The sequence below is a fragment of the Choristoneura fumiferana genome, chromosome 26 (genome assembly GCF_025370935.1).
Source record: "Choristoneura fumiferana chromosome 26, NRCan_CFum_1, whole genome shotgun sequence".
Classification (NCBI taxonomy): Eukaryota; Metazoa; Arthropoda; class Insecta; order Lepidoptera; family Tortricidae; genus Choristoneura; species Choristoneura fumiferana.
Genome location: NC_133497.1, coordinates 8,927,722 through 8,943,199, shown reverse-complemented (window position 1 = coordinate 8,943,199; position 15,478 = coordinate 8,927,722). Strand labels below are relative to the sequence as shown.

At 39.9% G+C, this 15,478-nt stretch overlaps 2 protein-coding genes across 2 annotated transcripts in view; both read right to left on the bottom strand.

Annotated features, from left to right (window-relative positions):
- The window catches only part of LOC141442721 (uncharacterized), a gene marked incomplete in the record, with an annotated part of 109,419 nt that overhangs the window by 41,100 nt on the left and 52,841 nt on the right, over window positions 1-15,478 (bottom strand).
- Window positions 5,194-11,411, bottom strand: LOC141442762 (uncharacterized). The gene is made up of 3 exons (XM_074107862.1): window positions 11,000-11,411; window positions 10,257-10,451; window positions 5,194-6,742 (listed from the first exon to the last, which is right to left on the bottom strand). The coding sequence occupies exons 1-3, from the start codon at window positions 11,232-11,234 to the stop codon at window positions 5,919-5,921; spliced, it is 1,254 nt and encodes a 417-aa protein (XP_073963963.1). The 5' UTR covers window positions 11,235-11,411; the 3' UTR covers window positions 5,194-5,918.

Here is a 15,478-nt window from a genome sequence, read left to right as displayed (position 1 = left end):
ACGGCCACCGAGCCGAGCAATGAACTGCCGGCGCGCGGATTTCACGGAAAATTATGTGACTTTGTACGAGCGACAAATTAGAATATGATTGATTTTCGAGTTTTTAGGAAATAAATGAATGTTTTATAAATTAAGGTTTATTGTTTTAATCATTTGAGACCTTATAATTAAAGATTACTTACACAAAAATATTTCCTTTTAAAGGATTTGTCTCTGAACGTTCGATTGTTAAATCGTATGTACTATGTAGTTATTGCTCCCGAACTTAGTGCCGTGCGACGGTCCGACCGACATACTCGTACATCGCGTTGCGCGCCCGACTGCTTTCCTGCGGTTTTCCTGCAATCTGCGCTGAGGGTGGGGTAACTCGAACCGTGCGGGCGGAGCGTCGCCATTCTGTACGCCAGTACTATTATATATTCTGTGGTCCGGGCATCTGTCCGCTCTACACTCTTAGCGCACACGCTACCTATACACTCAGACTTAGACGGTGATTACCTACTGTACCTGTTCATTTGGCTATCTATTCGTGTTTGATTTTGAGATTTGATTTGGTTTTCATCTCGCAACTTCGATTTCTTGCAACTTATTAACTGCTAGCGATCTCGCAATACTATCAAACGCGTGCTACTGCAAGCTCGCTTTACAAAGTTAGTAAGTTTAGTCAATAAGTTCTAAAAAATCGGCGTTGTCACTACTCTCCTCTGTCACAACTTCACAACGAGATATAAACAGTATTGTCGGTATACGCAAGTACATCTATAATAATATAATAAAAACGTATTAATGAAGTTATTTATCAGAATGCGAATTTTTATACTCTTAAATTCAACAATAACGCTTCTCGCACATCCCAGAAGAGGCCGCTCCGAAACTAATTTGTAGGTAACAAATATACGTAGTGTTGTAGCCAAATAAAACCGTTTAGAACATAATACGTTTTGTGGTTTATTAAAATAACGTAAATTGCATTATTATTAAACACTACTTAGTCCATCTTAAAATCTCTCCTAATCCTTTCCCTACTTTAAATTTCATGTGACATTATCAAATCAAATGCAAAACTGAAGTGACAGTTTACTAGTAGAGTACGCAACTCTCCGAGCGGGCGTAGGCAATTACATCAAGGACGCTACCGAGACTGAATACTGCTAATTTATATACTATGGTAATAACTACAATCATTACATTGTGGGCAGTTTCATACAACAAAACTGCTGCTAGCTCCAAATCATCAAGGGCTGTATTGAAGTGATAGGTGATTATTCTGCGGCGTCCAAACGATAGCGCGACCTACCTTGCCTGGTGGCGCCATCTGTTGGTCGCCCGCGCAAGTTGGACTTAGACGTTCCGTGCGTCGCGGTACTGCTAGCGTTATCTGGCGGTGTATGGCGTTACCAAACTACTTTGCTAGTGACATGAACAGGGATCACAACAGAGACGTCTCTGACTCTGCTGTCCTCCAAGCCGCAGTGCACTGGGGTCGGCCTGCGTCGTGTCTGACTATAAGTTAACTCACAATAACAACTGCTCAGGTCTCCTACTGGAAGTTGCTCCAGCCTGACGTAACAATTCTTAAGCCCATGCTGCTGCTCGGTGCTCCTGTTGCAGCCACATCCTCCCCCGCGGCAGGTGGTGGTGCACTCCGGCGCAGCGTCAGCGCCACCCTCTGTCTTTGGCTTGCATGGATCCTTCTCCATACTGCTCAAGCCATCTGCCAAGATTCATTTGATAAAAAAATGAATACTAACATATATACTATACATCTATGGTTTATGTCAATCCAAATTATATAAAAAGTAAACAAACCGATTTTATCAAAATTTGTTTTGTCTGTTTCGTCTTGTAATTGTCAGTGCACCGTCCATAACCACTGGTATTTGTTTTAGGTTTCCTGTCTGCTCCTCCCCCCGAAATCAAAATTATTTAAACCAAAAAGTCTCCTCATGTGTGTAATAAACATCTAGATGAAGGACACGAATTATAGATAAATGTATTATTGATTTGATCCAGTGGGTGTTTATACAAGAATTTAGATGAAATCGGTTTGTTTACACTTTCAATAAATTGGATAGACAGACATATAATAAGCGACAATTATTTACTTACGTAAAAATAAAAAGTAGTTATTGCTTTTTATAATTGAATAAACAGTCCTTGATATTAAATCAAGTATTATAAATAACAAAAAAGACAAAAAACTTTGATCTATTCAATTAAAAATTAATCAATTTACTAAGCAGATAAATGATTGTGCACTAGGTTATAGGTTTTCACATCACTAAATGTCTATGGTCGGGTAAATGGCGTCTTTGTTTAAAACCATACTATGACATTGGGGCTTTCAAGAAAAGGCCTTATACTTTCTTAAAAGGTGGGCAACGGACCAATGACTCACTTTGCGTAGTTGGTACTCATGGGCAGTGGTGTTCATTTCCCATCAGATGACCCGCTTGCTCATCTGCCTCCTTCTCACAATAAAAATATATGTACCTACTATCAAATGAAATCATTTCTAACACAAACAGACAAGCAACCGTTCTGGTTACATATCTATCTTTAACTTTAGAAATAATACTAATATGCACTGAATTATATTTCCTAACAGGATATGAGAGGGAGGCAAACAGGCATGCGGTCGTCTGATGGAAAAGGATCACCACCACACATGGGTACCAACCACGCAAGGGAAGCTAACCTACAATGACCGATTGCCATTAACAAAAAAATATGGAGGAGTCATTGGTCTGTTACAATCTAATTGCGAAGCTTACTTTGCATTGAAAAAGCGATGTCCTGCTGCTCAATCAGCTCAGGTCCAATTACTAATTCATATTTAATCTCGTGCCGGCGTACAAGCCTTCTGCCAAGGCCGCCTCGCTCACGCCGCACTCGCCCCACTCGGGCTCCTCCTTCACCATCACAGGCTCGCACTCCGCAGTCGAGCTGTATGCCCGCCCGCCGCCGACTGGTCCGCGTCGGAAGCACGACGGTGGCAGGCGGACGACTCCATAATCACAAATACCTATGTGCGATGTGATGTGACTATTTCATGTCGCGGTTACTATAAAAATGTATTTTCTAATATTTCAAGAAGAACGTTTTATCTTCAAGATTTTGATTAAAAATACAAGCAACTGTGAAGTAACCAAACATTTGTTTGACACAGTGTTGCCAGTTGACCGAATACAAAAAGCGGGAGCTGCGCTTTCAAAACGCGGATTTTTTAAATTAAAACGCGAATACGTTATGGTTTTTTTGGGCACGTTGAAAAGCCGAAGAAAAAAATCATAGTACAACTTGTGTTTCCGCTGCACCGAAAGCGTTCGGCTGTTTCGTTCGTTCGATGTTTTGAATTTACCAACCTTTTTCCACGAGCAAGTGGTACCATTTAAAAGTTGTTCGTGTATATTTAAAAAAAAAAGTGGATCCGCGTTAGCGTAACGCGGATAGCGGGGCCAGTGGCAAAAATGTGAGGTAAAAAAAAGCGGAAAAGCGGGGTATCTAGCAACACTGGTTTGACATTTGATAAACAAACAGCTGTTTTTTTTTAATTAATTCTCAACTACTGCGTTTAGTTTTTCTCATTTTGCAAAATTGTTAACTATGATGGCTAATGAATAGGAAAATTAAAATAAGCCATCAGGAACGCTTTGATAAAAATATCAATAATGTTAAGTTAGTTATCGTCTTTGTGAGATAGGATAGCCCGTTTGAAAAAAAATTACTACACGATCCATTCTCATCCCGCGGACTCCATCCGAGGAGTTTGCACTGCAGCAGGGATTGTTAACGTTACCAAATTCACACTATAAGTAGCATTACATAACGGTAAAATCATAAAAATATCCAGTACCGGTATTAAAATATAACGTTAATTGAAAACTGAACATTATAGTATCGTTACTTTTACCAGTAAATTCTTAGATTATATATTTACTTAGATACACAGTCCCGAAGAAAACTTTCTAACAATATCGCATCCTTTTTTCTCATTTTCGAGCCGGTATTCACACTTTTTTTTACAGAGCATTTAGCCATTGTTGACACAAGCGACATCTCTTGTCCGGTTAGTTCCGATGGGGTGCTGAAAGTTTCTCGATGAGGGCTACAGCATAGATATCACTAGTGTCGCTGCTTAAGTGACTAAATAGGAAACAAACAAGCTGAGATATGTGGTGTATAGGAGAAATGCGTGTCTGAACCACTGTCCAGCGGTGGTGTAGCGGTATAGCACGCGGCACGGAATGCCGAGGACCTGGGTTCGATTCCCAGCGTTGGTCTTATTTTTCTGGTTTTTCTGTGCATCTATATTTCGGTTTGTATTTTCGATATGGGTTTTACGGGATGACCGTAAAAGTAACAAAAATTTGGAGATGAAATAAATAATAACAATAATAATTATCCACCACCAACTTGCTCTTCGATACGGCCTTGTAGACTCTGAGGTGCCGTATTATAGGTATGTCCCTGCGCCAGTTCTCGAAAATGGTCGTGCCACGCTCTATTGGGATCGATCTGTCATCACGGACAGGACTATTGTAGCCAATAAGCCTGATATCGTGCTGACAGATCGATCAAACCGCCAGGCAGTGCTCGTCGACATCACCATCCCACATGACGAGAACCTCGTGAAGGCCGAGAAGGACAAACTCAGCAAGTACCTTGACTTGGCTCACGAGGTGACTGCTATGTGGGATGTTGACTCGACGATCATTGTCCCGATAGTCGTTTCGGCAAACGGTCTAATAGCGAAGAGTCTCGACCAACCTCTCAAGAGACTCTCGCTAGATGGCTGGCTCAAGGGCCAGATACAGAAGGCGGTACTTCTGGACACGGCACGCATCGTCCGGAGGTTCCTCACTCTGCGGCCCTGACCACCGGTAGCTTGGGCCCTGCCCCGTTACCGGCGGCAAAGTAGGTTAGGTATTTATAATATTTTTATTATGTACTAGCTTTTGCCCGCGGCTTCCCCCCGTTGTATTTTTTCTGTATTTTCTTCCATAAAAACCTTCTCCTGATTGTAACAAACACAACAAAAAAAGAATTAGCGAAATCGGACCAGTCTTTCCCGAGTTTTGCGCTTAGCAACACATTTTATGATTTATTTTTATTTATATAGATAGATGTACTTTTCTGTATTTTACTTTTTATAACTATTATAAAAACCTAAACTTAAGAATGAAAGAAAAATAAAGATAATAATAATAAAATCATTTATTGCCACTGAAAATAAGATACGTTACACAATCAAATAAAAAAAACATAAGCAGGTGGCAATGGGCTCAGGCTCAGCGTCAGCATAAGCTGCGAGCAAAGGAAATTTGCAGCGCTGACTAATAACAAAAATACTCCAAAAAACTATCTTAATAAAAGAATAAAACTTAAGTAAAACCTGAAAATTAGCATTCATTACAAAGATACACTAAATCAGGCATGCCCGAATTTTATCGTGGACAGTCTTTACCTAGTTAGTACCGAACCGAGCGCTATAGCCACGTTACGGAATCGAAACGGGAGCGAATAGAGCAGGCGGCGCGGCGCAGCACTTGACCAGCGACCGGAATGCGCGGCGCGGCACTGCGTAGTTTTGTCTTGCGAAGATTGGTTAGCGGTTCGGTTGTTTGCTACACATATCACACCCAACTGTTTCTCACCCGTGTGTGTCCGCATATATGACCAGTCAATTGACGTCGTGATGTAAACCATTTTTTTATGGCAAACGAGCAGACGGATTGCCTGATGGTAAGCGATTACCGTCGCCCATAGACACCTGCTACACCAGAAAAGTCACTAGTGCGTTGCCAGCCTTTAAGGACTTTATTTGCTACACATATCGCACTTGTACGGTTTCTCATCAGTGTGTATTCGTGTATGCTCTATCAACGTCGATTTCCGTAAACACCGACTCTTAAATATTATATATCGCAGCTATATGGTTTCTCACCTGTGTGTATCCGCGTATTATGTTCAGTTAAATCAGCTTTATCTGCAAACTGTTTGCCGCACACACTGCATCTGAACGGTTTCTCACGCGTGTGTGTACGCATATGAACAGTCAATTGACGTCCTGTTTTAAACCGTTTGCTACATATATGGCACCTGTATGGTTTCTCATTAGTATGTATTCGTACATGCTCTATCAACGCCGATTTCCGTAGAAACCGTGTCTTACATATATCGCAACTGTGCGGTTTCTCACCTGTGTGTGTCTGTACATGACCTGTCAACGTCGATTTAAGTTTAAACCGTTTCTTACATATATCGCAGCTATACGGTCTCTCACCTGTGTGTAACCGCGTATGTCTAATAAAATTCGTTTTATCTGCAAACTGTTTGCCGCACACACCGCAACTGAACGGTCTCTCACCCGTGTGTGTACGCATATGATCAGTCAATTTACAACCCGATGTAAGCTGTTTGCAACATATCTCGCACCTGTATAGTTTCTCATCAGTGTGTCTTCGTGTATGAACCGTCAACGACCTTTTTTGTGTAAACCGTCGGTTGCACACATCGCAACTATATGGTGTCTCACCAGTGTGTATTCTTTTGTGGTCAATCAATATAAAATGACTAGTAAACTGTTTATGACATATGTCGCAACTGTGTGGTTTCAGTCCTGTGTGCGTATGTTGGCGGGTGTATAAATCAGACTGGGCGCGTGTACCCTCCGTCGCGGGCCCGGCCTCGCCTGCTGGCTCCAGCTTGCAGGCATCCTCCTCTACTATCCTCAGCATACCTGCAAGAAAGTATTCATCATACCATCATCATCATTCTAAATTCTATTAATGTTTTATATATGTGTTATATAGTTAGGTATTTGAGGTTTATATATGCATTTATATTTATTCAAATGTTTTGCTCTATTTGTCGATCCTTGTTTTTGGATTGCCTCTCTACCACTCAAAGGTTGACTGGCAGAGATCCCTGCAGGATAAGTCGCCTTTGTACTTAACACAACTTTTATTTATGTAACCTTTTTGTTTTTCCTTTTTGTACAATAAAGAGTATAAACAAACAAACAAACAAACAATTCTCCTAAATTCAACAAGAAAATTCATTTCTAATAGAATTCATTAGTTCCAGATTGCAATGGCGGATTAGCTACATAGCAAGAGTAGCAAATGCTACGGGCCCAGCTCAACTAGGGGCCCCGCGCACCAACGTTTCCCGATAGTTAAAAATACAATACAATTACTCTTTATTGTACACCAGAAATAGAAAGCGATACAGTGAACAGGTACACAGAGAAAATTACAAGGTAAGCAATAGGCTGCCTTATCGCCTAAAAAAAAAATATTAATTTTGATAGAAGCGTGAAATAATGATCTTTATAGATTCACCACACCGATGTGTTCAGAGGTGTAACGGATGTGGTTTTATCGGAACCGAAAGCGGAGCCAGATGTTTTCAATTTACTTTATTGGAAATAAAAGTTAGATTAAATTGAGAGATATATATATTAACGAGCACAGTACTTTATTCGCTTAAAACTAGTAACACACACACACGGGATAAAAAAATACATTTTTTAGTGCTTTACCTCAAAAGCATGAATTCCTTGTAGCGATTCACCGAATCGCATTTCAACTCGGTAGTATATTTAATTGTACCTAAGGTTGTGTAACAATCCTTTATTTTTTAGTCGCTATTACTTTTAGTCGCATTTCACCTCGCTCTTGTTGAACTTAGTGTATTTCAGTGCAAACATCAATGAGGGCTATCGCGAATGAATTCGCCGCTAGAGGCGCTAGTGTAGCGTGAGGTCTCCGAAATGTCAAATCTCATAGTTTTTGGGTGAGCTACGCGGTTTATTTATAATTAGAATTATTTTGTGAATATTTTGCAATATCTGAAATTAATTATGGCAAATATGCGTTCCGGGGCAATGAATGTCTGTGTTTTGAGACAGTTTTGTCTTTCGGAAACCTTTGTCCTCCCTTTTTTCCGAACAAAACGGGGACTTTGCAACACTGTGGTATGCTCGATATTTTTATGGTACGGTTTTAAGGTGTATTAAATATGATTTTAATCTAAACTTTGTTTTCACGCCCGTAATAACAGACTTTGAAAGCCATACTTAAAAACCTCACGCAACAGTGCGCCATCTAGTGAGACAAAAAACGATATACCCTCATTAACTTGTCAAATTAGTTAAGAGTCCCAAGCAAACATCGATCGCGGCGAAATGCGTCTAGCGTAAAATATTACACGAAAAATGAGATGCTACAAACTAATACGGTATTTGACAACTCCTGATTTTGCCATATCTTAATATTATTATGAAAAAGATATACAGATAGTGTTCACCGAAGAGAAAATTTAAATCGGTTGAAAATTGGATTTAGTGGTTTTTTGAAAAATCTATATTCCTGTCTCTTTCTCAAACGCTTTTCTCTATGCAGCAAGTATGGCGGTACTGGCGTGTGACGTCACATGCCAGTATGTCTTTCTCTGTCTAACTAATCTTGACTTTCAAACCTGTATAACTTTGTTATTTGTAAAGGTAGCTTAAAAATGTTTTTCTATTCGATAACAGCATTGTGTAGTTTTAATTATAAAAACAATATACAAAATAGTCAAACCGTAATTATACTAATGTAAACAACTGCGCGAAATATTGCGTCAAGTACATGATTCTATTGAAATTTTGTTAGTTCGACGTGAAATGCGATTCGGTGAATCGCTACAAGGAGTTAATGCTTTTGAGGTAAAGAACTAACAGATGAAAAAAGTCGTACTATAAGGGGGGAAAGCGGCGGGGGACGAAGTGAGTGATAACCACAATCGTAACGTTGTGGACAGTTTAATATAGATCTGTTCACTCACGAAGGTCCGCCCCTCCACATTTTATAATTGTAATTGTAAACGTATCCATACGACAAGTCTATGTGTGCGTATCTCGAATGTGTCCTCAGTCGCAAGCGTACCGTCAGTTACGTACACTAAGACTACGACAACGCGTAAGTACGAGGTTTACTCGTGCATATTGATAATTAGCTGTGGGTGGAGCCTTCGTGAGTGAACAATACAACCAAACTGATACAGTATTAAAGAGACACCCTACTTGCTCCAGAATATTCCGGGCCATATTGGCACAGTAAATATGTCGCAGTCAGATTGTATAATCCGCCGAATAACATTACGGCTAGCCGTTTTCCAAAATTCTTAATTAAACATGGATTAATTATATCTGCGATTATTTGTGCTATTGGCATACACCCCAAAGATCATAGGTTTCTTCTTCTTCACACTGACATTTGACCATTTGAACGATTCAATAGGCGGGTCAAATTTGATGAAATTTGTAGCATTACAATTAGAAAATGGATCTGCAGAACCTGTTTGTATATTTGAGAAGAAATTGATCAATATTTTTGATACCTGTTTGGGATATCTTTACACAATTTACCCTCTTGAGTTAAATTTATATTATCATTTTTACATTTCTTATAACCTGTTTCACCACTGATCAATCACATTCCAGGCTAAAGATATATTTAAGGTTTTTGATATAGGTTCTAAAAGATTCATTTTTGCCTGTTTTATTGTTTTTGCCCAGCAGTGGGACACTATACAGGCTACTTAAAAAAAATAATTGTATTTAGTGTTTAATTCAAATAACTTTTGGTGATAGGTAGGTATTGCCCACTGACTTAATCCATATAGTGTTAAATTGTTTTAAGACGACTCAGAGTTCATTTTATTTGTTAAGTAGTGTTTTTACGATGTAAGTTAACAACCCTAACGCTCCATTGGGGCATGGGTATTTATCTCAAAAAAATATGGCTATAGTCCGACAACTTCGTGCGCAACCCTCCTTAGGAATGAGACGCGGTGGCGGGGGCGAGGTAGCACGTCATGTCAGAGCGTGATTACACACGTAGATAAATTTGCCGAAGATATATGTTAAGGTAAGTAGTAGATGAGACCTAGAAGTAAGAACACAAAATAAGCGCTTAATTTAAAGTTTGTTTATCAAGAGAAGGAAATAGAAGACTGTTAAAACTGTTATTACTTTATAACAGAGATTACTACTGTGAAGTTTTTCGCTGTATGGCGCCATCTGTTGGTCGCCCGCGCAAGTTGGACTTTGGCTGTTCCGTGCGGGGCGGTACTGCTAGCGTTATTTGGCGGTATATGGCGTTACCAAACTAATTTGCTAGTGACATGAGCGTCTCTGGCTCTGCTGTCCTCCAAGCTGCAGTACACTGGGGTCGGTCTGCATCATGTAAGACTATAAGTTAACTCACAATAAACACTGCTCAGGTCTCCTACTGGAAGTCGCTCCAGCCTGACGTAACAATTCTTAAGCCCATGCTGCTGCTCCGTGCTCCTGTTGCAGCCAGGTCCTTCCCCGCAGCAGGTGGTGGTGCACTCGGGCGCGGCGTCAGCGCCACCCTCTATCTTTGGCTTGTATGGATCCTTCTCCATACTGCTCAAGCCATCTGCCAAGATTCATTTGATAAAAAAATTACAACACCAACAATTACAATTACAATTTTTATTTGATTAAAATACTAACATATATACATCTACTATGACGGGGCTTTCAAGAAAAGGGCTTATACTTTCTTAAAGGCCGGAAACGGACCAATGACTCTCCTTGAATAGTTGGTACTCATGGGCAGTGGTGTTCATTTCCCATCAGATGAATGAGCATCCCGCTTGCTCGTTTACTCCTTCTCACAATAAAATATATGTCCCTACTATCAAATGAAATCATTTCTAACACAAACAGACAAGCAACCGTTCTCTTCTCTCGGTCTTCAACTTTAGAAATAATACAAATGTGCACTGAATTATATTTCCTAACAGGATATGAGAGGGAGGCAAACGGGCATGCAGTTGTCTGATGGAAAAGGATCACCACCGCACATGGGTACCAACCACGCAAGGGAAGCTAACCTAAATCTACCGATTGCCATTAAGCACAAACTTATAGTTGAACTCAAGGAGAGTCATTGGTCTGTGACAATCTAATTGCGAAGCTTACTTTGCATTGAAAAAGCGATGTCCTGCTGCTCAATCAGCTCAGGTCCAATTACTAATTCTTCTTTGACCTCGTGGGTGGCGTACAAGACTTCTGCCACGGCCGCCTCGCTCACGTCGCACTCGCCCCACTCGGGCTCCACCTTCACCATCACAGGCTCGCACTTGACAGTCGCGCTGTATGCCCGCGCCGACTGGTCCGCGTCGGAAGCACCACGGCGGCAGGCGGACGACTCCATAATCACGAATATGTGCGATGTGATGTGACTATTTCATGTCGCGGTTACTTAAAAAATATATTTTCTAATATTTCATTCAAGAAGAACGTTTGTATTTACTTCAAGATTTTGATTAAAAATACATGCAACTGTGAACTAACCAAAAACATTTGATTGACATTGGACAAACAGCTGAGAGAGCTGATAGCTGATCAATTTTTTTAAATTAATTCTCAACTACTGCGTTTAGTTGTTCCCATTTTCAAAACTATGTAATGAATACGAAAATTATAATAAGCCAGCAGGAACACTTTGATAAAAATATCAATAATGTCGAGTTAGTTATCGTCTTTGTGAGATAGCCCTATGGATAGCCCGTTTGGAAAAAAAAAACAAAAAAATATACTATACGATCCATTCTCACCCCGCGGACTCCATCCGAGGAGTCTGCAGGGCTACTACGAAACTCGACTCGAAGTTCGAGTCGTGCAATCTCCGACACCTTATACTATTTAATACGAGAGCGAGAGGGACGGTGCGAGATGATCTTCGAGTTTCGTAGTAGCCCTGCTGGGCTACTTTTAAATAATTCGTTTTTAATTGGGTACAAGCAGGATGGCGTACATTGACTACAGTACAGTGTTTAATTTGTATGAAAAAAAGAAAAAATCTAGACTCCATTATTTTTAAAAGTCGCTGAACTAATGTTGTTCAGTTTGACGAGTACGATCTATGTTTTAATTATTTGCTCGTATTACAGACCCCACCCGGTATAATGTAATGTAATCTATCGCAACGCTCATAGTGGCCAAAAGTAGAAATAATGTAGGATCTATCTGTCATCTGCATTACTATGGTGTCTTAGGCCATTTAAGTTTTAGACTACTTGCTACTTAGACCAGCTGCTTTATAGACCACTTGCTACTTAGACCAGCTGCTTTATAGACCACTTGATAATTAGACCAGTTGCCTTATAGACCACTTGCTACTTAGACTAGCTGCTTTATAGGCCACTTGCTAATTGGACCAGCTTTCTTATAGACCACTTGCTACTTAGATCAGTTGCCTTATAGAGCACTCGCTACTTAGACCAGTTGCCTTATAGACCACTTGCTACTTAGACCAGCTGCTTTTTAGACCACATATATATGCTACATAGAAAAGTACTACTAAACATGAAGTAAACAAAACATGACATAACGAAAATAAAACACACTTTTTGAATAAATTTTACTTACCTCATTTAGTTTTAATAACCAAAAATGAATTCACAACCTTTTGTCCACCCAAATCACGGTATCACTTAATTTTGTATTATAAATTAATACGTTATAGGTTTGATTTTGGTCACAATGTCGCGATGAAATTTCAAAACGTCAGAGCATCAGAGCCAAAAAAGTTGCGGACGCTAGGTGGCGCTGATGCCGTGCATAGAGCCAATGGTCGATTGTTATAATCCAATATCATGAGAGTCAGCCCAAGTAAAAGACGACTTCTCACAAAAATTAAATAGGTAGATATATTATACCTAAATTTCAGTATGTCGTAATAAAATCTCCATTTAAGGACTATAAGCTAAAACGGCATACCGTTACCCATGATAACTCACGTCACAGCGCCATCTATCGAGAGCAAAGTCAATCTATCCGTAGACACTGAAGGATACTGTTGAACGCTACATAATAAAAATATCTATGGGAACTCCAAAAATTCTATCATAGACATTATAACATGGCACATAATAAATGAACTATGCCAGATTTTACGACTAAGGCTGCCGCTCCACTGAGGCGGAGACGAGACTTGTCGTGTAAGGATCGACCAATCATATAGAGCTGAACAGGGTAAACACATATTTACGGAAGAGTTTTCACCTCGCAAACATGCTACAGTATAGTGGGGTACTTATAGGACAGCAGATGGCAGTTTTGCAGGTGGTAGGACCTTGTGCAAGGTCCGCCCGGATTGCTACCACCATCTTGCTCGCTAATCCTGCCGTGAAGCAGCAGTGCTTGCACTGTTGTTTCGGCGTGGAGAGTAAGACAGCCGGTGAAATTACTGGCACTTGAGGTATCCCATCTTAGGCCTCTAGGTTGGCAACGCATCAGGTGTTGCAGATGTTTATGGGTGGTGGTGATCTCTTACCATCAGGAGACCCACTTGCTCGTTTGCCATCCAGTGGAATAATAAAAAAAAGGACACCACCAATATTTTTGACATTAAAGGATGAGACTTGGCACACTTGTTCCTTAGGTGAACCAGAGTGGAAAACGCCCGGGAGCCAGCGGGAGCCACCCTGCAGGGGGGGAGGAGGAGGGGGTAAAGTTTACTTACGCCGCGCGTACTGTTGGTTGTAATAACTGCTAATTTATTGCTACTATAGCAAGTTGGGGATCATTTTCGGATAAATAAAAGATGGCCGATCATTATCCGAAACAAAAAAACACCTTTACATACAAAAAAATTAAATTAAGGCCGTTAATTGAAAATTTTATGAAAAAAAATTTTTTTCCTGTAACTATATATCTCGAACGAATACCGATATTGGCAATAAAAATGTGCCAAGAAAGCCACATTCATACAGATTCCATAAATATAAGCTTTAGTGGAACAATTTTATAAAAATAACGTTTAAAAAATATTATACACATCGCGGCAGTGGCATACCTACTTAAGGAAATCACAGATTAATAACATCAACAAAGACTACTTTTATAGGTTACTAGGGTCTTGTACATACAACTAAATACAGTCTATTTAGTGTCTATTTAGATAGAATAAAGCACAATGTAAATGTGATGCTTTTTAATTACAATAACTTTGTGTGTACTATCTATACGAGTATATATACAATCAAGTAAGTATCATCATCCCAGCCTATATACGTCCCACTGCTGGGCACAGGCCTCCTCTCAGAACAAGAGGGCTTGGGCCATAGTTCCCACGCGGGCCCAGTGCGGATTGGGAACTTCGCACGCACCATTGAATCGCTTCGCAGGTTTGTGCAGGTTTCCTAACGATGTTTTCCTTCACCGCAAAGCTCGTGGTAAATTTCAAATGTAATTCCGCACATGAATTCCGAAAAACTCAGAGGTGCGAGCCGGGGTTCGAACCCACGACCCTCTGCTTGAGAGGCGATAGGTCAAACCACTAGGCCACCACGGCTTCCCAAGTAAGTATGCTTCTATTTAAACTTATAACTGAGCTGAGCCTAATGACGATTGCAAGTAACACAAAGTTTGTTATCAGACAAACTTTTATATTTAAAATACTATCTTATAAGTATATTACAAAAATATTGTTTCCCATACATTGAGTGGCCATAAGCCCACTAGTACAAGAAACTTACTTCAACTGAACAGAAACAATCTATTTATATTATCCACTAAATATTTTTACTTTTTCATTAAATTCGGGAGTAATGCCGCTTACTGGGAAGCCTTCTATAGTTGTTCCTGTTTTTACAAACGGTGACAAACATGACTTTAATAGTACATTGTGTCTTAAGGGCGGTAAGTGAGGAATTACGAACGAGCTTCTATTAGAAGCACTGCACTATCAGTACGGGCAATGACTCATTTACCGACCTTGGGCTTCATGACAAGAAAATTAGTACGGGCAATGACTCATTTACCGACCATGGGTTTCATGACAAGCACATTAAGGTCGAGGTGTTTTATTTGGGGGGTTGCAACCAAGGTAGCCTGCATGTTACGACACTGTTTACGAGCAAGTGTGATGAAAAAATTATAGAATGATCTTAGTCTTTCAATGATTCTTAAGATTTTAGAAGAGATAGTTATTAGATTAGATTTTTAGAAAAATATGGCTCTGTCCATTGGAGGACAATTTGCCAGTGTCTAGTAGGTTTTGCCGTTGTACGGTAAAAAAATCTAGAAAACGAAATATCGAGATAGTTATTATAAAATGTATTAGGCCCCTGCTCACGCTGACTACTCAGCACCACGGCTTTTTGACAAGCATATGACGGAGTCTAATCTCTGCCATTTCCTTGACTGCGTCACAGAGTACATATGTAAATGAGGTTCATAGCTCCTCATTTAACTTGTCTATGGCCTTGCTTTTGAAAGTTGTCAGTTGGATTTGAATTGAAAAGATATGTAAAACGTAATGACATACTTACAAGATATTAAATAATTAATAACAAATAGAAGAATACGCGGAATATTAGCATTAAATGTTGTTTCTCCTTTCAGAGCAACACAATTTTGTTTCTGTTTCGTCATTAATTGAGTGCCTAATGT